The following is a 24,903-nucleotide window of genomic DNA, read 5'->3' on the forward strand; positions in this document are numbered from 1 at the left end:
GTTCAAGCGATTTTCCTGCCTCACCCTAGGGAGTAGTTGGGATTACAGGTGTGTGCCACCACGCCTGGCTAATTTTTGTATTCTTAGTAGAGACAGGGTTTCACCATGTTGGCCAGGCTGGTGTTGAACTCGTGACCTCAAGTGATACACCTGCCTCGGCCTCCCAAAGTGCTGGGATTATAGATGTGAGCCGCCGCACCAACCAGCAACATTATTATAGTAACCCTAGTATAAATTGCATCATCCCACCCTGAGGGGATTGGGTGCTGGTTGGTTTTTTGCTGTTGTTGTTGTTGTTGTTGTTGTTGTTGTTGTTGTTGTTTTGGAGATGTAGTCTTGCTCTGTCTCCAAGCTGGAGTGCAATGGTGTGATCTTGGCTCACTGCAACCTCCACCTCCTGGATTCAAGCTACTGCCTTAGCTTCAGGCACACTGCTAAGCATACTCGATTTTTTTTGTTGTTGTTGTTCTTTTTTTTTTTTTTTTTTTTTTTTGAGGTGGAGTCTCGCTCTGTCACCCAGGCTGGAGTGCAGTGACAGGATCTCAGCTCACTGCAAGCTCTGCCTCCCGGGTTTACGCCATTCTCCTGCCTCAGCCTCCCGAGTAGCTGGGACTACAGGCGCCTGCCACCTCGCCCACCTAGTTTTTTTTTTTGTATTTTTTTAGTAGAGACGGGGTTTCACCGTGTTAGCCAGGATGGTCTCGATCTCCTGACCTCGTGATCCTCCTGTCTCGGCCTCCCAAAGTGCTGGGATTACAGGCTTGAGCCACCGCACCCGGCCTGTTGTTGTTCTTAAGATGGAGTTTTGCTCTTGTCGCCCAGGCTGGAGTGCAGTGGCATGATCTTGGCTCACCCCAACCTCCACCTCCCAGGTTCAAACGATTCTTCTGCCTCAGCCACCGAGTAGCTGGGATTCCAGGCATGCCCCACCACGCCCAGCTAATTTTGTATTTTTAGTAGAGATGGGGTTTCTCCATGTTGGTCAGACTGGTCTTGAACTCCCCTCCTCAGGTGATCCCCCCACCTCAGCCTCCCAAAGTGCTGGGATTACAGGCGTGAACCACCCCGCGCAGTGTATACTCAATTTTATAGATGAAGAAATATACAGAAGTTGAGCAACATGTCCAAGGTTGCTGAACTAGCAAGTGGCAGAAGAAGGATTCAAAGCTGGGCTTAGATTCCAAGGCTGAGGTGCTAACCACCAAACTACACATCCAACATCTGCATAAGGAAACTCTTTCTTTCTTTCTTTCTTTTTTTTTTTTTTTTAGAGATAGGATCTCGTTCTATCTCCCAGGCTGGAATGTGGTGGCACAATCACAGCTCAATACAGCCTCAAACTCCTGAGCTCAAGTGATCCTCCCACCTTAGTGTTCCAAGTAGCTGGAGCTACAGGCTTACACCACCATACCTGGCTATTTTGTTTTGTTTTGTTTTGTTTTGTTTTTTGTAGAGACAGGTGTTTTGCTATGTTGCCCTGGCTGGTATTGAACACCTGAGCTCAAGTAATACTCCCGCTTTGGCTTCACAAAGTGCTAGGATTACAGGTATGAGCTACAGTGCCCTAAAAAGATGTTTTTATGACCATTTCTTTTGCTCCAAATTGCCCACTTCTTATTCTAGATAGAGTGGTAGGATAACCCTTCAGTCTCAAGACTTCCTGTAAGATCAAGCTTCTCAACAGCTCCCCAGAGTTGTTTGTCCCTTTCAGTCACCAACCATACCCTAAAACCAGAAATGATGACCAGATAAGTGAACAATTGAGTTCAGAAGCCCTGTCCCCACTTATTCTCCTCCTGCTGGATCATGTCCCATCCTGAAGTACCCCGGCAGAGAAAAAGAACACCCTGAGGGAAGGGTAGCCTTGGATGAGACGTAGTCACTTTCCAGAAAGACAGTAGCTACTTCCTCTTCTTAGAAAAGTCATAAGGTCTTAGAAAGGGCTGGGTACCTGAGAGACAGAGGTTGCAGTGAGCCAAGATTGTGCCATTGCACTCTAGCCTGGGCAACAAGAGTGAAACTCCATCTCAAAAAAAAAGACCAGGTCAGGTGGCTCAGGCCTGTAATCCCAGCACTTTGGGAGGCCAAAGCAGGTGGATCACCTAAGGTCAGGTGTTCGAGACCAGCCTGGCTAACATGGTGAAACCCCGTTTCTACTAAAAATACAAAAAATAAACCAGGTGTGGTGGCGAGTGCCTATAATCCCAGCTACTCCGGAGGCTGAGGCAGGAGGATTGCTTGAACCCAGGAGGCTGAGGTTGCAGTGAGCCGAGATTGTGCCATTGCACTCCAGCTTTGGCAACAAGAGCGAAACTCCATCTCAAAAAAGAAAAAAGGGCCGGGCGCGGTGGCTCACGCCTGTAATCCCAGCACTTTGGGAGGCCGAGGCGGGCGGATCACAAGGTCAGGAGATCGAGACCACGGTGAAACCCCGTCTCTACTAAAAATACAAAAAAATTAGCCGGGCGCGGTTGTGGGCGCCTGTAGTCCCAGCTACTCGGGAGGCTGAGGCAGGAGAATGGCGTGAACCCGGGAGGCGGAGCTTGCAGTGAGCCGAGATCGCGCCATTGCACTCCAGCCTGGGCGACAGAGCGAGACTCCGTCTCAAAAAAAAAAAAAAAAAAAAAAGAAGAAAATTAGCCAGGCGTGATGGCAGGCGCCTGTAGTCCCAAGTATTCGGGAGGCTAAGGCAGGAGAATTGCTTCAACCTGGGACTCGGAAGTTGCAGTGAGCAGAGATCGTGCCACTGCACTCCAGGCTGAGTGACAGAGTGAGACTGTCTCAAAAAAGAAAAAGAGGGGTGGGTACAGTTAGATGCCTCAGGAAGGACAGTACACCACAGACTATGGTAATCATCTCACACAGAAGAGAGGGAAAATTTCCCTCAACCCCACTTTAGTGTCAAAATCACAGTTTCATTTTCCTGGCTTTTTTTTTTTGAGACAGCGTCTCACTGCATCACCCAGGCTGGAGTACAGTGGCATGATCTCAGCTCACTACAACCTCTGCCTCCCAGGTTCAAACGATTCTCTTGCCTCAGACTCCTGAGTAGCTGGGATTACAGGTGCTCACCACCACATCTGGCTAATTTTTGTGTTTTTAGTAGAAACGGGTTTCACCATGTTGGCCAGGCTGGTTTCGAACTCCTGACCTCATAATCCACCCGCCTCGGCCTCCCAAAGTTCTGGGATTACAGGTGTGAGCCGCTGCACCCGGCCTCTTTTTGTTTTGTTTTGTTTTTTGTTTTTTGTTTTTTGTTTTTTTTTTTTGAGACGGAGTCTCGCTGTGTCTCCCAGGCTGGAGTGCAGTGGCGTGATCTCGGCTCACTGCAAGCTCCGCCTCCCGGGTTCACGCCATTCTCCCGCCTCAGCCTCCCAAGTAGCTGAGACTACAGGCGCCCGCCACCACGCCCGGCTAGTTTTTTGTATTTTTAGTAGAGACGGGGTTTCACCATATTAGCCAGGATAGTCTCGATCTCCTGACCTCGTGATCCACCCGCCTCGGCCTCCCAAAGTGCTGGGATTACAGGCTTGAGCCACCGCGCCCGGCCTGTTTTGTTTTTTGAGACAGAGTCTCATTCTGTCACCCAGGCTGGAGTGCAGTGGTGTGATCATGGCTTACTGCAGCCTCGACCTCTCCAGGTTCAAGCAATCCTCCCATCTCAGCCTCCTGAGTAGCTGGGACTACAATCATGGACCACCACACCCAGCTAATTTTTTTGTATTTTGTAGAGACAGGGTTTTGCCATGGCAAAATCCTGTCTCAAACTCTTGGGCTCAAGCATTCCGTCCACCTCGACCTGCCAAAGTGCTCGTATTGGCCGGGTGTGGTGGCTCATGCCTGTAATCCCAGCATTTTGGGAGGCCAAGGCGGGCGGATCACAAGGTCAGGAGATCGAGACCATCCTGACTAACACAGTGAAACCCCGTCTCTACTGAAAATACAAAAAAATTAGCAGGGCGCAGTGGTGGGCGCCTGTAGTCCCAGCTACTTGGGAGGCTGAGGCTGGAGAATGGTGTGAACCCGGGAGGCGGAGCTTGCTTTTGGGCTCAAGCATTCCGTCCACCTCAACCTGCCAAAGTGCTCGTATTGGCCGGGCGTGGTGACTCACACCTGTAATCCCAGCACTTTGGGAGGCCAAGGCGGGCAGATCACAAGGTCAGGAGATCAAGACCATCCTGGCTAACACAGTGAAACCCCGTCTCTACTAAAAATACAAAAAAATTAGCCGGGCGTGGTGGTGGGCGCCTGTAGTCCCAGCTACTCGGGAGGCTGAGGCAGGAGAATGGCATGAACCCAGGAGGCGGAGCCTGCAGTTAGCTGAGATGGGGCCACTGCCCTCCAGCCTGGGTGACAGAGCTGAGACTCAAAAACAACAACAACAACAAATAAAGTGCTGGGATTACAGGCGTGAGCCACCACTCCCAGCCTTTTCCTGGCACTTTCATCGTAATTCCCGGGTATAGTGATTAGTTCTTGATTAGCTACATAAAAAGAGAAGGCTACTGGAATGGTTAACCCACATGGCAGATTGTCCTCAAGTCCACTTCAGAATGCTTAGCCTTTGAAATTTACTTTGAGTATGATGTGTTGCCATTTCGGGTTTGTGGTTGAGTTTGGTGTGCACAAAATACCCTATAGTTCTATTGCCTGAGGAGACTGGGGGGCTCTCAGACATTGGCAGAAAGTCAGCGTATCCACAGAGTAGCATATTCCCACTCTTCAGCCAGTGGTTTCCATCATAGCCATGATTTGACCTTGTTCAAGGTGAGCCATGTGCAGATAATCAAGTTGACTGAGTGCAGATCGGAGTTGTGCTGCTTAGGAGCCAGAGGCCTGTGTGCTGGCCTGAAGAATCCCCTTGAACCTCTGCAGGAGGGTTTGGGCTGCCCTTCCCACTGCAGCTTCTACCTTGCTCTTCATGCTGGCTGTCAACCTGACTGGTTTCTTTGTCAGGCTCTTTACCTTCAGGATGGAGACAAGAACTGCCTGGTTGCTCGCTCAAAGTGCTTCCTGAAGATGGGAGACTTGGAGAGATCCCTGGAGGATGCTGAGGCTTCGCTCCAGAGTGACCCAACTTTCTGTAAGGTGACTGCATGGGCGGGAGGACTCGATCCTGCTATTGCCTGCAGCAGCTGCGGGTTACAAGTAGTTGTAACAAGTAGTTGTTACAAGTAGAAGCAGCCAGACTGCCTAGTGTTTGATGCCGTTTTCTCTTCGTAGGTCATTGCCTAAGTCCCTGCCCCCTGTATTCCAACCTTGACCCTCAACCCAGGACCCTTCTGTTCCACCACATGTGAGTCCTATAAGGCCTTATCTGTTCACATTGATTTGATTTCCTCCCATTCCAGGGGATTTTACAAAAGGCTGAGACACTGTACACCATGGGAGACTTTGAGTTTGCCTTGGTATTCTATCATCGAGGCTACAAGCTGAGGCCTGATCGGGAATTCAAAGTTGGCATTCAGAAAGCCCAGGAAGCCATCAACAACTCAGTGGGAAGTGAGTGGCCACAGGGCCTATGCACTTATCCAGGAAGGTCCTTGGAATCCTTAGGTTTAGAGGAAGGCTGAGGTACAGCAGGTGAGCAGCCACCACCAGGCCTGCAGGGAGTCCCACACTTGGATTTGGCTGCTGCAGTGTTGTTGAGGATTAGTTGGGCGTGGTGGCCGGCGCCACCTGTCCGCCGGGAGGACCATTCCCTGACGAACACACTGATCTCTGAGCGCTGCAGCCTTGGGTTTTCCTAAAGGTCAGCTTAGAAGGGCTGTTTCGAAGTAGGCCTGTCTTTAGCCTGGTGTCAAAAGCTAGAACGCGGTCCTGAGCCCAGCCTTCTGTAGTCCCTGGCTTCCTCCCTCACCACACGTATACCAAGGGCTGGCCTTAGCCATCAGCATTAAGGCAGGGGTAGAAGGGAAGCAAGTGAGAACAAGTGAGAGCTTGCTCTGTGGGTGGCAGGGCCTGGAAATGGACAGTTTCCCCTGTACCCTTGGCCTCCCTTTGTCTGGAAATCTGGCTGCCATAGCCTTGGGCTAGTGGGGGCTGTTAGCTCCTAGGAGTTATACCAAACAGCCTGCACCATTTGCTTACTAGGCTGGCTTAAGGCCAGCTTTGCCACAGCCTCCACCATCCCCCTGCCAAAGGCAGCCATTTCCACCTAAAAATATGTTATAGATCATGCGTGGGGGTTCTGGCCGTGGGGGCCTGGCCGACCTGAGCTCCAGCTTCTTTCCTTGCAGGTCCTTCTTCCATTAAGCTGGAGAACAAAGGGGACCTCTCCTTCTTAAGCAAGCAGGCTGAGGTAAGGGCCCTGGTTCTGCGGTTGTATCCCTCCAAGGGAAGAGGTTGTGTGTGCCTGAGAAGGGGTCTTGGGAGTCTAGCTGCAACCCGACCAGGCATACTCCATGGCTCTTGGCCCACAGAAAGGTCCTGGAGTTGGAGGAATCTGGGATCACAGACCATAGGGCCATGGCTGGGTATATTCTGCTCCTTGCTGAAGCTCTGCTGGGTGTTCCTCCATTTTCTTAGACTATAAAAGCCCAGCAGAAGCCTCAGCCCATGAGACACCTCTTACACCCCACCAAGGGAGAGCCCAAGCGGAAGGGCTCACTCAAGAGTGAGAAGACTGTTCGCCAGCTTCTGGGGGAGCTCTACGTGGACAAAGAGTATCTGGAGAAGCTCCTATTGGATGAAGGTTTCGGACAGTTTGTTGGCACAGGGCCTTGGGGGAAAGGAAATTTGGGTGGATGCTTCATGCATGAGCCGAAGGCAGAACCTGTCATATAATATTAGCTGACATGTACCTATGGACGGGTTTTATTAGCATTCTCATTTTACAGATGAGGAAACTGAGGCGCAGACCAACGGAAACTAAGGTCACATATAGGTAGGCAATGACATGGCTTACATTCGAATCCAGGAAGTCCAATTTTAGAGCAATGCTCCTAAGTGCTATGGTACCCTGGGAGGGAACAACAGAGATTTGGTCTCCTTTACCACCATAGTCCCTGAAGGGACATCCCCTTTGCCTTCAATCTTTACAATGGGCAAACGAATCCAGCACACAGATGCTTGAATCCGAGGATATTAGTTCTAGGATGTTCTGAAACATCATCTGGTCCAAGTACTCCTTTCATAGATAAGGAAATAGAGACCCTGATTGGGGAGGAACTTTTACAAGTTGACAAACAAGTTCGTGGTGGAGTCACCAGCAGAACCCAGGCCTCTGACCTCCAGTCCAGTGCTCTTTCTTTTAAAGACAGAGTCTTGCTCTGTCGCCCAGGCTGGAGTGCAGTGGAGCAAACTTGGCTCACTGCCACCTCCATCTCCTGGGTTAAAGCGATTCTCCTGCCTCAGCCTCCCTAGTAGCTAGGATTACAGGCACCCACCACCACGCCCAGCTAATTTTTTGTATTTTTAGTAGAGATGGGGTGTCACCATGTTGGCCAGGCTGGTTTCGAACTCCGGACCTCAAGTGATTTGCCCGCCTCAGCCTCCCAAAGTGCTGGGATTATAGGTGTGAGCCACCACACCTGGCCAGTCTAGCGCTCTTCCCACCACACTGCTGCCAGTGACGGGATGAAGGACAGAGGCCTGAGATGAACGTCTCGCATTAACATGGGGATGGGAGTATTGCCATTAGCTGATAAGCCTGAGCAGGGTCACCTGTGAACCAAATGCCTCTTCTCCAGAATTGGCTTCCCAAGGTCATATGTAGGGTTCCCTGTTCCGTGACACAGGAACAGCTTCACTGCTGGCACATCTCCTTGGCAACAGGCTGAATGCCTCCTGTTCTCCAGAGGACCTGCTGCAGAGGGAAGGGGTGGCTTGAATATTACCTCAAGTGGCCTTGTAGCTTTGCTACTGGCTGTAACCTCTGGCCAGGCAGTGAGCAGGAGTTGGGCACTCCCCTTCCAGCTCCCAGCATGCACAGGCCCACTGGGCACCTGGGAAATCACTGAGCACTGGCAGCCTGGGCCAGATTGTGCATTTAGACCCAGTGTTCTCTGAGGACACAGTTTGAACTGGGGAAGCCCCAAGGCTTCTCAGCGAGCCATCCACCAGCTGCCCCTTCTGGTTAGCTCCTCATATCTTGCCATAAGGTGCCCATACCATGGAACTCCCTGAAAGTGGGGCTCTGGCTGCATCCTGGCCTGGATAAACCCACTCTGCCACCATGCGCACTCAAATTCCTCTCTGTTTCAACAACTCCAGGCAGAGCTCTTCACAGAGGGCCCTGCAGCAGCTACCGGGAGGCAACAGGAGGCAACCCCCTTAGAGGCCTGTTCTCCTTGGCGCCTCCTCACACCCCTTCCCCACAGACCTGATCAAAGGCACCATGAAGGGCGGCCTGACTGTGGAGGACCTCATCATGACGGGCATCAACTACCTGGATACTCACAGCAACTTCTGGAGGCAGCAAAAGCCGATCTATGCTAGGGAGCGGGACCGGAAGCTGATGCAAGAGAAATGGCTGCGGGACCACAAACGCCATCCCTCACAGACAGCCCATTACATCCTCAAGAGCCTGGAGGACATTGACATGTGTGGGTGTTGTTCTCAGAGGGTGGGGCAGGTGCCTCCAGTGCCTTGTCAGGTGGGGAAGGAGCAACCAGGTGTCTGAGCCCCTGGTCTCTCTGACCTGCAGATGGTGTCTGCAGGAAGAGGAGTTTCCCCATCAGCCAAGAGGAGGCTGCCCTGGCCTCCACAGCACCCCTTTCCTTTCCCAGTGCTCACAAGCGGCAGTGCTGAAGGGAGTCTTCAGAAAGCCGAGAAAGTGCTGAAGAAGGTACTGGAATGGAATAAGGAAGAGGTACCCAACAAGGATGAACTGGTTGGAAACTTGTATAGCTGCATAGGGAATGCCCAGATTGAGCTGGGGCAGATGGCGGCAGCCCTGCAGAGCCACAGAAAGGACCTGGAGATCGCCAAGGAATAGTGAGTGCCCTAGGGGAGGCCACTGGCGTGAGCCTACAAAGAAGGACACCTGGGGCTATCTGAGGCCCTTGCCAGGGCTGCTGGTGGCTTGACTCCCATTTTCTGCTCTGCATGCCCGAGGTAGATTCTCCCGGAGGTGGGGACCACCTGCCCAGGACTGAGGGTGGGGGCACCTAGACTGTTAGCTTCTTTGCCACAAAAAGGGTAGTGGCTCAAAATTCCAAAAAGCTACCCAATGATCTGGCTCTTAGGGGTGTTTATATTCTTACATCATCTTGACAAGCACGCATGAAGCCCCAGACATGCCAGATGCTGCTAGTGTGGGAACACAGTAATAACCAGACACAAGGGTCATTTCCTTGCAGATATCAAGCAAAAAGGGACATAACTAATTAATTGCAATGGTGATAAGTGCCACAGAAGAAAAGTACAGAATCCTGTGTGGTGAGAAATACATTCCAGGAGGACTTGATGACATTGGGAAACACACAGGGCCTATGGAAAGGCCCTGAGACAGGAGGGTACTTAAGGCTGGAGAGCACAGCATATTGCCAGGGAGAGTGGCCAAGAGGAGACTGAAGGAAGTGGGCAGGGGTCAGATCAAGCAGGGTCTTGTAAAACTGGTGCTGACCGCCGGGCGCGGTGGCTCAAGCCTGTAATCCCAGCACTTTGGGAGGCCGAGACGGGCGGATCACTAGGTCGGCAGATCGAGACCATCCTGGCTAACACGGTGAAACCCCGTCTCTACTAAAAAACACAAAAAACTAGCCGGGCGAGGTGGCGGCGCCTGTAGTCCCAGCTACTTGGGAGGCTGAGGCAGGAGAATGGCGTGAACCCGGGAGGCGGAGCTTGCAGTGAGCTGAGATCCGGCCACTGCACTCCAGCCTGTGCGATAGAGCCAGACTCCGTCTCAAAAAAAAAAAAAAAAACAAAAAAAAAAACTGGTGCTGACCAAGAGCACGGGCTGTGGAGTCAGGCAGATCTAGGCTGTGGAACTTGCGCCGCACAGCCGTGGGACCTGAGACAAGTCACTTTAGCTCCCTCAGCCTCAGGGTCTCCTCTGTTAGCTGGGCACCCTGTAGGGTGGAAGGGAGGATGAAATGCAGAAGTACATGTACAGACCTTAGGACAGTACCTGGTATCCACAGTAGTAGTAATACCAGCTCTCCAGAAATGAGCTCTTCTCAAGACTTGCTGGCTTCCACCCAGAGGTTCCATTGCTTTCTCAGCATCCTGGTTCTACCCTTTGGAGTCCTTCTTTTTTTTTTTTTTGAGACAGAGTTTCACTCTTATTGCCCAGGCTGGAGTGCAATGGCACGATCTCGGCTCACCACAACCTCCGCCTTCCAGGTTCAAGCAATTCTCCTGCCTCAGCCTCCCAGGTAGCTAGGATTACAGGCATGCACCACTACGCCCAGCTAATTTTGTATTTTTAGTAGAGACAGGGTTTCTCCATGTTGAGGCTGGTCTCGAACTCCTGATCTCAGGTGATCCGCCTGCCTCAGCCTCCCAAAGTGCTGGGATTACAGGCGTGAGCCACCGCGCCTGGCCTGGAGTCATTCTTGACTTCCTCCTGCCTGGTTTCTATTCATCTCACCAGTCTGAGCCTCCTTGGTCTCCCATCATCCCATTTGCCCTCACAGTGCCCAGCCCTCAGCCGACCTGAGTCCTGCTGCTTTCCCTGCCTCTGCCGTCTCTCTCCAGCTCCTCCTGCAAATCTCCAGAGACACATGCTATGAACTCTCCCTCCCCTGCTCACAAGTGGGCCTGGGCCCCTCACTGCCTGCAGGTTAAAGATCAAGCCCCTTTGCTTGACCCTCAGGCCCTCTCTAAACCCACCCTTGCCCTCTTATAGCAATCTTCCCTTGGGGTCAAACGTTCCTGAACATTACTGCCTCCTGCACTTTCATCTTCACTGATCCAAGCCCCACATGCTTTCCATTCCCAGTTCATTTCTCGCCTGCCTCCACTGTGCTGAGCAGGAATATCCCATATTGGCCATCCCGTATTAGAAAAAAACAGCTTTCGGGACAGATCTGTCTTTGATCCCTGGCTCTGCCACTTAGAAGCTGCGTGGATTTGATTAAGTTGCTCCTCTACTCAGTTTCCTCATCTCTAATGAAGGCATAGTAATACCAACCCACAGGGATTGTGGGGATTAGATATGATGTATACATATGATACCTTGGATCCAGCCATCTCCAATGCACAAATGAGTTAGGAATCTTTACTTCTCACCAGACCTCTCTCCTGAGCCTCAGACCTCTGTGTCCAGCAGATTCTAAGACATTTCCATCTGGATGTCCCACAAGAATCCTAAACTTAACATGTTGAAATCAGAATCCCTTATCTTCCTCCCAAAGTTACTTCTTGAGGGTTCCCCATCTGCGAGGATAGCAGTGTTGGCCACTCAGTCCCCAAGCCAGAAGCCCGGAGGTTTCCCAGACACCTCCCTCCCCTCACTGTTTTTGCTATATTGCTCAGGTTGGTATGGATGACAGGCGTGAGCCACCGCGCCTGGCCCCCTCACTGTTCATGCCCAGCACCGGCCATGTCCTGTCCTGTCTGTGCTTTCTCTGTTTCCCTCCCACAACTCAGTCCAGACCCTCCTTACTTCTTGCCTGTTTCCTCTGACCTGGGCTTCCTACAGCTCAGCTGACCTTTCTCTGAAAAGCAACTCCTGTGGTTGGGATGAAGTTTCAATGCCCTGCTCAACACAGGTTGCCCTTCTTCACTTGACTTCTCCTGGCCTCTCTTGACCTGGCTTTCTCAAGGCCCCCAGGCATTCTGGGCCCCAGCCAGTGCAGAGCTCTGTGCATATCCTCCAGCCCCAGGAATGCTTTCCTTTTCCCCAGCACTTTAATTTATCAGGCTGCCTCCACCCATTCTTCAACATTTCAATAAAGGTTGAAAAGCCTGCCTCCTAGGCCAAGCTCGGTGGCTCACGCCTGTAATTCCAGCACTTTGGGAGGCCGAGGTGGGCAGATCATGAGGTCAGGAGATCGAGACCATCCTGGCTAACATGGTGAAACCTCATCTCTACTAAAAATACAAAAAAATTAGCCGGGCGTGATGGCGGTCGCCTGTAGTCCCAGCTACTTGGGAGGCTGAGGCAGGAGAATGGTGTGAACCCAGGAGTCGGAGCTTACAGTGAGCCAAGATCGGGCCACTGCACTCCAGCCTGGGCAACAGAGCGAGACTCCATCTCAAAAAAAAAAAAGCCTGCCTCTTGCCCCAGGGGGTACAAATCCCTCCCCTGGGCTCCCTCTCCACAGGTAGCCTGTCTGCCCTGTTAGACTTTGGAAGGTGCTATTCCCAGCACCTGCCACACAGTGGGCATGTAATGAATGTGTGCTAAGTGACTAAATAAGTAAACAGAGGTGTTCCTTAATTTTAGTTCAATTCCTTTTTTTTTTTTTTTAAGATGGAGTCTTGCTCATCGCCCAGGCTGGAGTGCAGTGGCACGATCTTGGCTCACTGCAAGCTCCGCCTCCCGGGTTCACGCCATTCTCCTGTTTCAGCCTCCAGAGTAGCTGGGACTACAGGCGCCCGCCACCACGCCCTGCTAATTTTTTGTATTTTTAGCAGAGACAGGGTTTCACCGTGTTAGCCAGGATGGTCTCAATCTCCTGACCTTGTGATCTGCCCGCCTTGGCCTCCCAAAGTGCTGGGATTACAGGCGTGAGCCACTGTGCCCGGCCTTTTTTTGGAGACAGAGTTTCACTCTTCTTGCCTAGGCTGGAGTGCAATGGAGTGATCTCAGCTCACTGCAACCTCCACCTCCCTGGTTCAAGTGATTCTCCTACCTCAGCCTCCTAAGTAGCTGGGATTATTGGCAGCCCGGCTAATTTTGTGTTTTCAGTAGAGATGGGGTTTTACCATATTGGCCAGGCTAGTCTCTAACTCCTGACCTCAGGTGATCCACCCGCCTTGGCCTCCCAAAGTGCTAGGATTACAGGTGTGAGCCACCATGCCCAGCCTATTAGTTTTTAAACATCCACTAATGGGCCTCACCCAGGCTCACTCCAGTCTTCCTTGTGAGTCCTGTGTGCTTCAGGGGCTCCCTCATTCTAATTAGCCACTTGCTGATTAGCCACTTACTAGTCTAAGTGGTTTTTTTCAGTGCCCACGGCACTCATTTATTTCTCTGAATAATCTGTAAATTATTTGATCACATGCTTTATTTTTGCTATTATGATTTTTAGTATATATTGTCATAAAAAATGAACATATTACAGCTTATTCACTCATTCAACTCGCCAGAACAGAGCACCCATTCTAGAAGAGGGGATCCACTCTGATGGGCTGTGACAGCAGCAGGTGCACAGTGAGGCCCAGGGACCAAGGAGAGAGGCAGGTGGGAACTTGGCAGGGGCCTCAGGGAGGGCAGCAGGGTCAGTAAGGTGGGCAAGGGGAAGGGAGAAGGGGAGCTTGGGCAGGGCAGAAAGATGTGGCAGGGATGGAGGACTTGGAGAACCACAGGTAGGCAGGTGGGGCAGGGCTAGGGACCAGGGCCTGCAGGCAGTGGGAGGTCTGGATGCCATGCCTGGAAACCGGTTCAGCCCTCAGGCACTGAGGCCCAGAAAATAGTGGGGTTTTTTTGTGTGTTTTGTTTTGTTTTGTTTTGTTTTAGAAACAGGGTATTGCTTTGCTGCCCAGGCTAGAGTGTAGTGGTGCAATCGTATTTCACTGCAGCCTCCAACTCTTAGGCTCAGGCAATCTTCCTGCCTCACCCGCTGAGTAGCTGGGACTACTGGCATGAGCCATTGTGCCCATGTTTTGTTTTTACGTACTATAATGTCAGACTTGCAGGCTTGAACCGGAACTGGGTGGTACTGAGAGCAAAACCTGAAAGTTGTCCCCCACAACCCACTTCCCGTCACTTCCCGGGATGATCTTGTTGGAATGTGTCCTCTGGCCCCTTTTCAATGTATTTACCTACATACTCATGTACATATGTAGGATTTTTAAAACAAAAGCAGTTCCTTGCTATTTTTTAATTTTTTTTTTTTAAAAAGAATGTGTCTTCCTCTCAAAAATAACCACAGGTCAGGCACAGTGGCTCATGCCTGTAATCCCAGCACTTTGGGATGTCACACGTGTCCGTGTGAAGAGACCACCAAACAGGCTTTGTGTGAGCAACGAGGCTGTTTATTTCACCTGGGTGCAGGCGGGCTGAGTCCAAAAAGAGTCAGCAAAGAGTGGTGGGATTATCATTAGTTCTTATAGGTTTGGGATAGGTGTATAAAATACATTCTTAACCACGAGGCAGAATATTACAAACTACCTTCTTTTTTTTTTTTTTTTTTGAGACGGAGTCTCTGCCGCCCGGGCTGGAGTGCAGTGGCCGGATCTCAGCTCACTGCAAGCTCCGCCTCCCGGGTTCACGCCATTCTCCTGCCTCAGCCTCCCAAGTAGTTGGGACTACAGGCGCCTGCCACCTCGCCCGGCTAGTTTTTTGTATTTTTTAGTAGAGATGGGGTTTCACTGTGTTAGCCAGGATGGTCTCGATCTCCTTACCTCGTGATCCGCCCGTCTCGGCCTCCCAAAGTGCTGGGATTACAGGCTTGAGCCACTGCGCCCGGCTACAAACTACCTTCTTAAGGGAAGGGGAGACTATATCGTATCACCTAGGGTGGGGCAGGAACAAATCACAATGGTGGAATGTCATCAGTTAAGGCTATTTTCACTTCTTTTGTGATTCTTCAGTTACTTCAGGCCATCTGGATATATACGTGCAGGTCACAGGGGATATGATGGCTTAGCTTGGGCTCAGAGGCCTGATATGCCTGTCTTCTTATATTAATAAGAAAAATAACATAAAATAGTGTTGACGTGTTGGGGCAGCAAAAATTTTGGGGGGCGTGGTATGGAGAGATAATGGGCGATGTTTCTCAGGGCTGCTTCAAGCGGGATTAGGGGCAGCATGGTAACCTAGAGTGAGAGAGATTAAGCTGAATGAATTTTGTGATAAGGGGTGATACTGTGGGGTTGTTAGAAGAAATATTTGTCATATAGAATGATTGGTGATGGCCTGGATGCAGTTTTGTATGAATTGAAAACCTAAACGGAAGACACAAGCTCCAAATAAAAGAAGGAGAAAAATAGGTATTAAAGGACTAGTAATTGGGAGGACCCAAGACATCCAATTGGAGAGTGCCCAAGAGGGTTCAGCATAATTACTTGCTTGATGGGCGAGTTTTTGGGAAAAGACCATTAGTCCGTTTTACCTTTCCTGAAGATTGAGGATGATAAGGGGTATGAAGTTTCCACTGAATACCAAGAGCCTGAGAAACTGCTTGGGTGATTTGACTAATAAAGGCAGGTCCATTATCGGACTGTATAGAGGTGGGAAGGCCAAACTGAGGAATTACGTCTGACAAAAGGGAAGAAATGACCACAGTGGCCTCTCAGACCCTGTGGGAAAGGCCTCTTCCCATCCAGTGAAAGGGTCTACCCAGACCAAGAGGTATTTTAGTTTCCTGACTCGAGGCATGTGAGTAAAGTCAATTTGCCAGTCCTGGGTGGGGGCAAATCCCTGAGCTTGATGTGTAGGGAAGGGAGGGGGTCTGAACAATCCCTGAGGAGTAGTAGAATAGCAGATGGAACACTGAGAAGTGATTTCCTTATGGATAGATTTCCACAATGGAAAGGAAATGAGAGGTTAGGTACCAAGAGGTGGGCTAGCAGCTTGTAACCTACACGGAAGAGGTCATGAAATGACAATAGAATAGAATGGGCCTGTGAGGCTGGAAGGAGATACTTTCCTTGGTCCAAGAACCATTTGCCTTGTTTGGGAAGAGATTGATAGGTGGAAGTTTCAGTGGGAGAGTAGGTGGGAGTGACCAATGAGAAAGAGAAAAACTGGCCATGAGGGACAGAAGTTGGAATGCTAGCTGCTGCTTTTTTTTTTTTTTTTTTTTTGAGGCGGAGTCTCGCTCTGTCGCCCAGGCTGGAGTGCAGTGGCGCGATCTCGGCTCACTGCAAGCTCCGCCTCCCGGGTTCCCGCCATTCTCCTGCCTCAGCCTCCCGAGTAGCTGGGACTACAGGCGCCGCCACCACGCCCGGCTAATTTTTTTGTATTTTTAGTGGAGACGGGGTTTCATTGTGTTAGCCAGGATGGTCTCGATCTCCTGACCTCGTGATCCGCCCGTCTCGGCCTCCCAAAGTGCTGGGATTACAGGCTTGAGCCACCGCGCCCGGCCTGCTAGCTGCTTCTTTAGGTACCTTATCAGCATAAGTGTTGCCCTGAGCGATGGGATCTGATGCCTTTTGGTGGCCCTTGTAGTGTATGACTCCAGCTTCTTTTGGAAGTAAAGCAGCCTTGAGAAGAGTTTTTATTAAGGAGGCATTAATGATGGAGGACTCTTGTGTAGTGAGGAAATTTCTTTCTGCCCATATAACAGCATGGTGGTGCAGGATATGGAAGGCATATTTAGAGTTAATGTAAATGTTGACACATAGTCCCTTTGCAAGAGTGAGGGCCTGAGTTAAGGCAATGAGTTCAGCTTGCTGAGAGGTAGTGGTGGGGGTGCAGAAAGTATATGTGTTAGGTGTAAGGAAGAAAATAGATTTTGGAAGTTAGGAGAACTGTAGAGAGCATAGTTTATGATTTTGAGGGCCTCTAAAAGTATTAAGGCAGTGGCAGCCACTGCACGCAGACATGAGGGCTAGGCTAAAACAGTAAGGTCAAGTTGTTTAGATAAAAAGGCTACAGGGCGCAGTCCTGGTCCTTGTGTAAGAATTCCGACTGCACAGCCCTGCACTTTGGCTATGTGTAATGAAAAGGGTTGGGATGAGTCAGGGAGAGCTAGTGTGGGAGCAGTCTTTAAAGCTGTCTTCGAGGAACAGAAAGAGGAGTGGGGAAAGGATTTAGGATCTATGGGGTCAGCTAGGTTTATCTGGAATAGAATAATGGGTTGTGGAGGGAGGTATTGAGGATAGGAGAGTATATGGGTTTGGCACCACAGGGTGGATAGGCAAGACAATTTGGTTGATAAAGCACAGATCCTGAACTAACCTGTAAGCCTTGTCTAACTTGTTGAACTAACCTGTAAGGTTTTTGGACAGGTAAAACGGGGGAATTGTAAGGAGAGTTTACAGGCTTTAAAAGGCCATGCCATAACAGGCAAGTGATAACAGGCTTTAATCCTTTTAAAGCATGCTTTGGGATGGGATATTGTCATTGAGTGGGGTAAGGGTGATTAGGTTTTAACGGGATGGTAAGGGGTGCATGATCGGTTGCCAAGGAGGGAGTAGAGGTGTCCTATACTTGTGGATTAAGGTGGGGAGATAAAGGGGAGGATGTGAAGGGGGCTTTGAACTGGGGAAAAGGGCAGCAATGAGGTGTGGCTATAGCCTAGGAATAGTCAGGGAAGCAGATAATTTAGTTAAAATGTCTTGACCTAATAGGGGAGCTGGGCAGCTGGGGATAACTAAAAAGGAGTGTGTAAAAGAATGTTGTCCAAGTTGGCACCGGGGAGTTTTAAGGGGTCTAGAAGCCTGGCCGTCAATATCCACAACAGTTATGGAGGCAAAGGAAACAGGCCCTTGAAAAGAAGGTAATGTGGAGTAGGTAGCCTCTGTATGGATTAAGAAGGGGATGGACTTACCCTCCACTGTAAGAGTTACCCAAAGCTTGGCATCCATGATGGTCCAGGGGGCCTCCGAGGTGATTGGGCAGTGTTAGTCTTTAGCTGCTAAGCTGAGGAGATCTGGGAAGGAGTCAGCCAAGGAACGTTGGGTTTGGGCTCCAGGGGCTTTAGGAGCGGCGGCAGTGTGAGTCGGACAGTCCGACCTCCAGTGGGGGCCTGCACAGACATGGCTTAGGAGGAATCCCAGGCTGTGGGCATTCTGAGGCCCAGTGGCGAGGCTTTTGGCATTTGAAGCAAGGTCCACGAGGATGTTTTGAAGGAGCCCCTAGGAGCTGTGGCTTGTATGTTCTGAAGTTCTTGTACGCTGGAGACGTGGTTGTGGGTTGTCTTACAGTGGAGGCAAGTAGCTGTAACTCAGAAATGTGTTGTTGTCTGGCTTCCTCCTCTCTATTATTGTACACCTTGAAGGCGAGGTTGATTAATTCCTGTTGCAGGGTTTGAGGGCCGGATTTCAATTTTTGAAGCTTTTTTCTAATGTCAGGAGCTGACTGGGTGATAAAATGGATATTAAGAATAAGGTGTAGGCTGGGCACGGTGGCTCATGCCTGTAATCCCAGCACTTTGGGAGGCTGAGGCAGGTGGATCACGAGGTCAGGAGATCGAGACCATCCTGGCTAACACGGTGAAACGCTGTCTCTACTAAAAATACAAAAAATTAGCCGGGCGTGGTGGCGGGCGCCTGTAGTCCCAGCTACTCGGGAGGCTGAGGCAGGAGAATGGCGTGAACCTGGGAGGTGGAGCTTGCAGTGAGCCAAGATCGTGCCACTGCACTCCAGCCTGGGCAACAGAGCAGGAGTCTGTCTCAAAATAATAATAATAATAATAATAAGGTGGCCTTCTGGCCCCTCTGGGTCTACGGCAGTAAAGGGTCTAAGAGTTACTGCTAAGCAGGCCATGAACTGGGCTAGGTTTTTATATTTGATGAAAAAGAGCCTAAACGCTAACTGATTTGGGAGAGGTGGGAAAAAGAAAAAGGAACATTAACCTTGACTGTGCCTGTAGCTCTAGCCACCTTTTTAAGAGGAAATTGTTGGGCAGGTGGGGGAGGGCTAGTAGTGGAACGAAACTGTAAGGGGGACCAGGTGTGAGGAGGGGAGGTGATAAAAGGATTATAGGGTGGGGGAGCGGAGGCTGAGGAAAAATTGGGACCTGGCGAGGAGCAGCCTGGGGAGGAGAGGTCAGATGGGTCTGTAGAAAAGAAAGATTCAAAAGACTCAGTGACGCTTGGGGTTGGGACTGAAGGGACAGGCGGGAGGCAAAGGAGGAGGATGTGGGACAAGTCGCATTGGGAACAGGGACTAGGGAGGGACCGATGTGTAAAAGAATGCCTGGACGTCAGGCACCTCAGATCGTTTGTCCATTTTTCGACAAAAATCATCCAGGTCTTGCAAAATGGAGAAATCAAAAGTGCCATTTTCTGGCTATTTAGAACCACTATGGGCAACTTTCCGCCCTCCATTCCCCCATTACAGAGTTTGTATTGGGGCCAAGCGGTGTTGCAGAAGAAAATAAGATGCTTAGGTTTTAGGTCAGGCGAGAGTTGAAGAGGTTTTAAGTTTTTAAGAACACAGGCTAAGGGAGAAGATGGGGGAATGGAGGGCGGAAAGTTGCCCATAGTGAAGGAGGTAAGTTTAAAGAGAAAGGTAGAGACACAGAGAAGGGGTGTAGGGAGCAGCCCTGGGCTGCAATGTGGGTGAGCAGCCAAAGCAAGCATCCCCGCAATTGACTTGTCACCAAGGGAATGTGGGTGAATGACCAAGGCAGGCGTCCCTGCGGTGATCAGACACCAATGGAATGTGGGTGAATAATCAATCAGGCATCCCCGCAGTGATTAAAAACCAAGGGAAGACTGTCTTCCCAAGTCCGTGCTCAGCGCCGGAGTTTTGGGTCCACGGATGAAATGTGTCTCATCCTTGCCAGGCTGGACATTGTCCCTCCAACTGAAACCCTGAGTTTCTGAGGCCAGGGATCCTGTCTTTGCCTTCGTTCCTATTTCCACAGTGCCTAGAACAGCTGATTTTCTAGTGAATGGCTTATTTTGCTTCTTCCCTACAGTGACCTTCCTGATGCAAAATCCAGAGCCCTTGACAACATTGGCAGAGTTTTTGCCAGAGTTGGGAAATTCCAGCAAGCCATTGACACGTGAGTGACCAAGAATTGCCTCTCCCCAACCTCCATGGTTAGAACTTCTCATCCTAACATGAAAATTTGTTTCCAGTGATAAGAATCCAGCCTGGGCGGCCAGGCGTGGTGGCTCAAGCCTGTAATCCCAGCACTTTGGGAGGCCGAGATGGGCGGATCACGAGGTCAGGAGATCGAGACCATCCTGGCTAACACGGTGAAACCCCGTCTCTACTAAAAAATACAAAAAACTAGCCGGGCGAGGTGGTGGGCACCTGTAGTCCCAGCTACTCGGGAGGCTGAGGCAGGAGAATGGTGTAAACCTGGGAGGCGGAGCTTGCAGTGAGCTGAGATCCGGCCACTGCACTCCAGCCTGGGCGACAGAGCGAGACTCCGTCTCAAAAATAAAAAAAGAATCCAGCCTGGGCAACATAGGAAGACTCCCTCTCTACAAAAAAAAAAAAAAAAATTAGCCGGGCATACTGTCCTGTGCCTGTGGTCCCAGCTACTTGGGAGGTTGAGGTGGGAGGATTACATGAGCCTGGGAGGTTGAGGCTGCAGTGAGACATGATCACACTACTGCACTCCAGCCTAGATCACATGTTACCAGTGGAAGATATCCCAAGTTATTGGCAGTGAATCTGTACAGGTCTACAACAACCTCAATTCTTGCCTCCTCAGAAGAAAGACTTTGAATGAGGAGTGGAAGTTTATTAAAAAGCTAGGCCGGGGCCGGGCCCTGTGGCTCACGCCTGTAATCCCAGCACTTTGGGAGGCTGAGGTGGGCAGACCATGAGGTCAACAGATCGAGACCATCCTAGTCAACATGGTGAAACCCCGTCTCTACTAAAAATACAAAATTTAGCTGGGCGTGGTGGTACGTGCCTGTAATCCCAGCTGCTCAGGAGGCTGAGGCAGGAGAATCACTTAAACCTGGGGAGGCAGAGGTTGCAGGGAGCCGAGATTGCACCATTGCACTCCAGCCTGGGTGACAGAGTGAGACTCCATCAAAAAAAAAAAAAAGGCTGGGCGCGGTGGCTCACGCCTATAATCCCAGCACTTTGGGAGGCAGAGATGGGCAGATCATGAGGTCAGGAGATCGAGACTATCCTGGCTAACACATCACCTGGCTAATTTTTGTAATTTTTTGTAGAGATGAGGTTTTGCCATGTTGCCCAGGCTCGAACTCCTTGGCTTAAGCAGTCCACCCGCCTTGGCTTCCCAAAGTGCTGGGGTTACAGGAATGAGCCACCATACTTGATAATATTCTTAAACATTATTTGTGTTGTGTGTATGTGTGTGTGTGTTGAGATGGGGTCTTGCTCTGTCACCCAGTCTTGGAGTGAAGTGGCATAGTCTTGGCTTACTGCAACCTCCACCTCCCAGGTTCAAGTTATTCTTCTGCCTCAGCCTCCTGAGTAGTTGGGGCTACAGGCGCCTGCCACCATGCCTGGCTAATTTTTGTATTTTTAGTAGAGAGAGGGTTTTTCCATGTTGGCTAGGCTGGTTTCGATCTCCTGACCTCAGATGATCTGCCCACTTCAGCATCACAAAGTGCTAGAGACATGAGCCACCACGCCAGCCTCAACTGTTGTATTAAATTCCACGTTCCATAGATGTTACCAAAATAGTCTCAGTAGTCTTAAAATATTGTTATGCTTATGAACTCCACCCTTGTATCTAAAAGAACTGGTAGTTGGAGAACAAGTTTTATTCCGCCACCCAGCAGGAAGCCTTGGCATCCTGTGGCCTAGTGCATGGTTTTGGGGGATGAAGCTGGCCCTTGTTCTTCATGTCCCCAGGTGGGAAGAAAAGATCCCTCTGGCAAAAACCACCCTGGAGAAGACCTGGCTGTTCCATGAGATTGGCCGCTGCTACTTGGAGCTGGACCAGGCCTGGCAGGCCCAGAATTATGGCGAGAAGTCCCAGCAGTGTGCCGAGGAGGAAGGGGACATTGAGTGGCAACTGAATGCCAGTGTTCTGGTGGCCCAGGCACAAGGTATGGGCTCAGAGATGACCACCCTACCTTTCCCAGCCTTCAGGCCCAGCTCACACCAGGGCTAGGAGTCCTGTGGACTGAGTTTACCATCCCAGTGTTTTTCCTTCCCAGATTGTTCTGAGAGTGGGGATAAGCCACCCCATTTTGACCAGCACGTGGTGAGTGCCTACATTAAGCAAAGCTTGGTTAGAGCTTGGGGCACCTTGAGCCTACCTCTGCCCTTGAGGAGCTCAGCTGCACACCCACACAGCATGTCGTCCTCACAACAGAGCCCATGTATTGAGCCACTTTCCTTCTGCCTTGGTACTTTTTTTTGTTTTGTTTTGTTTTGTTTTTGAGATGGAGTTTCGCTGCTGTTGCCCAGGATGGAGTGCAGTGGTGTGATCTCGGCTCACTGCAACCTCCGCCACCCAGGTTCAAGTGATTCTCCGGCCTCAGGCTCCCGAGTAGCTGGGATTACAGGCGTCTGCCACCACGCCTGGCTAATATTTTGTGTTTTTAGTAGAGACAGGGTTTCACCATGTTGGCTAGGCTGGTCTCAAACTCTTGACCTCAGGTGATCCAACTGCCTCGGCCTCCCAAAGTGCTAGGATTACAGGCATGAGCCACCGTGCCTGGCCCTGTTTTGTTTTTTGAGACGAAGTCTCGCTATGTCACCCAGGCTAGAGTGCAGTGGCTTGATCTTGGCTCACTGCAACCTCGGCCTCCTGGGTTCAAGTAATTCTCCTGCTTCAGCCTCCAGAGTAGCTGGGATTACAGGCACACACCACCATGCCTGGCTAATTTTTGTATTTTTAATAGAGATGGGGTTTCACCACGTTGGTCAGGCTGTTCTCGAACTCCTGATATCAGGTGATCCATCCGCCTCAGCTTTCCAAAGTGCTGGGATTATAGGCATGAGCCACCACACCCAGCCAGCATTCTTGTATTGAATCATTATGATGTAGGCATTATAATCATCCTCATTTTAGAGATAGGGAAACTGAGGCACAGAGAGGTTCAGTAGACTCTCCAAGCCCCATGAGGGAACCTTTTTTTTTTTTTTGTCGCCCAGGCTGGAGTGCAGTGGCGTGATCTTAGCTCACTGCAACCTCTGCATCCTGGTGTCAAGTGATTGTCCTGTCACATTGAGATAACTTTAAATTACATATTCAGTTAAAAATCAGGCTGGGGCCAGGCGCGGTGGCTCACGCATGTAATCCCAGCACTTTGGGAGGCCTGGCCTCAACTCTGTAAATTTTCTTTTTTTTTTTTTTTAATTTTTTTTTTTTTAGACGGAGTCTCGCTCTGTCGCCCAGGCTGGAGTGCAGTGGCCAGATCTCAGCTCACTGCAAGCTCCGCCTCCCGGGTTCCCGCCATTCTCCTGCCTCAGCCTCCCGAGTAGCTGGGACCACAGGCGCCGCCACCTCGCCCGGCTAATTTTTTGTGTTTTTAGTAGAGATGGGGTTTCGCCGTGTTAGCCAGGATGGTCTCGATCTCCTGACCTTGTGATCCGCCCGTCTCGGCCTCCCAAAGTGCTGGGATTACAGGCTTGAGCCACCGCGCCCGGCCAACTCTGTAAATTTTCTAAAAATCATTGAACTTTATCCTTACTAGCTGCTGAACTTTATTTATTTATTTTTTTGAGAAGGAGTCTCACTCTGTCGCCCAGACTGCAGTGCAGTGGCACGATCTTGGCTCATTGCAACCTCCGCCTCCCAGGGTCAAGTGATTTTCCTGTCACATTGAGATAACTTTAAATTACATATTCAGTTAAAAATTAGACTGGGGCCCTGTGCGGTGGCTCACACATGTAATCCCAGCACTTTGGGAGGCCAAGGCAGGTAGATCACCTGAGGTCAGGGGTTTGGTACCAGTCTGACCAACAAGATGAAACCTCATCTCTACTAAAAATACAAAAATTAGCTGGGTGTGGTGGCACACACCTGTGGTCCAAGCTACTCAGGAGGCTGAGGCAGGAGAACTGCTTGAACCTGGGAGGCAGAGGTTGCAGTGAGCCCAGATTGTGCCACTGCACTCCAGTCTGGGTGAAAGAACGAGATTCTGTCTCAAAAAAAAAAAAAAAAAAAAAATTATCCTGGCCACAGTGACTCACACTTGTAATCCTGGCACTTTGGGAGGCCAAGGTGGGAGGATCGGTTGAGCCCAGGAGTTTGATACCAGCCTGGGCAACATAGGGAGATCTCATCTTTATAAAAAATAAAGCAACATAAAGAGACTGCATCTCTACAAAAAATAAAAAATTAGGGCCAGGCACGGTGGCCCATGCCTGTAATCCCAGCACTTTGGGAGGCCGAGGTGGGCAGATCACAAGGTCAGGAGTTCAAGACCAGCCTGGCCAACATAGTGAAACCCCATCTCTACTAAAAATCCAAAAAAATAGCTGGGCGTGGTGGTGCACGCCTGTAATCCCAGCTACTCGGGAGGCTGAGGCAGGAGAGTTGCTTGAACCTGGGAGGTGGAGGTTGCAGTGAGCTGAGATCGCGCCACTATACTCCAGGCGACTGTGAAAAAAAAAAAAAAAATTAGCTGAGTGTGGTGGCAGGCACCTGTGATCCCAAATATTTGGGAGGCTGAGGTGGAAGGATCGCCTGAGCCCAGGTTGAGACTGCAGTGAGCTATGATCATACCACTGCATTCCAGCCTGGGATACAGAGCGAGACCCTGACCCTCACTCAAAAAAAAAAAAAAACAAAAAACAAAAAAAAACAAAACAAAGAGAAAGAATGAAAGAATAGTCCTGAATGAGTTACGCTCTTGAATAAGCATGTGACTCCTCTGCAGACCTTTAATGTCAGAGTCCCACTGGTCTTGGAAGGAATACTGTGACTCCATATATTTTCAGAATTACATTTAAATTTTCTTTCAAGTGTAATAGCCTTCTTTTTTTTTTCTTTTTTGAGATAGAGTCTTGCTTTGTCAGATAGAGTCAGATTTTAGTGCAGTGTCACATCCCTGCATTCATGGCTCACTGCAGCCTCAACCTCCCAGGCTCCAGTGATTCTCTCTCCTCAGTGTCCCAAGTCGCTGGGACCACAGGTGCATGTCACCATGCCTGGCAAATTTTTTTTTTTTTTGGTAGAAACAGGGTCTCCCTATGTTGCCCAGGCTGTTCTGGAACTCCTGAGCTCAAGCAGTGCTCCCACCTTGGCCTCCCAAAGTGCTGGGATTACAGGTATGAGCCACTGTGTC

General features: G+C 50.3%; 1 protein-coding gene across 10 annotated transcripts in view; it reads left to right on the top strand.

Moving 5' to 3' along the window:
- Window positions 1–24,903, top strand: part of ODAD4 (outer dynein arm docking complex subunit 4) — a 41,439-nt gene that overhangs the window by 1,004 nt on the left and 15,532 nt on the right. For 4 of the 10 annotated variants that reach the window (XR_012425846.1, XR_012425848.1, XM_045375949.2 and 1 more), the window contains exons 2-9: window positions 4,957–5,088; window positions 5,352–5,502; window positions 6,240–6,301; window positions 6,529–6,694; window positions 8,322–8,546; window positions 8,730–8,937; window positions 19,647–19,733; window positions 21,515–21,711. Coding sequence is in view for 8 of the 10 variants with exons in the window: in XM_045375949.2 (XP_045231884.2) it covers window positions 4,957–5,088; window positions 5,352–5,502; window positions 6,240–6,301; window positions 6,529–6,694; window positions 8,322–8,546; window positions 8,730–8,937; window positions 19,647–19,733; window positions 21,515–21,711 (1,228 nt within the window). In the remaining 2 variants the exon portion in view is untranslated. Of the gene's footprint in view, window positions 1–4,956; window positions 5,089–5,223; window positions 5,297–5,351; window positions 5,503–6,239; window positions 6,302–6,528; window positions 6,695–6,783; window positions 6,887–8,321; window positions 8,547–8,647; window positions 8,938–19,646; window positions 19,734–21,514; window positions 21,712–24,903 lie in introns of those variants that run through there. The other 6 variants (XM_074019637.1, XM_074019633.1, XM_074019634.1 and 3 more) reach the window with 6 other exon arrangements.

The sequence above is a fragment of the Macaca fascicularis genome, chromosome 16, assembly GCF_037993035.2.
Source record: "Macaca fascicularis isolate 582-1 chromosome 16, T2T-MFA8v1.1".
NCBI classification, from domain to species: Eukaryota; Metazoa; Chordata; class Mammalia; order Primates; family Cercopithecidae; genus Macaca; species Macaca fascicularis.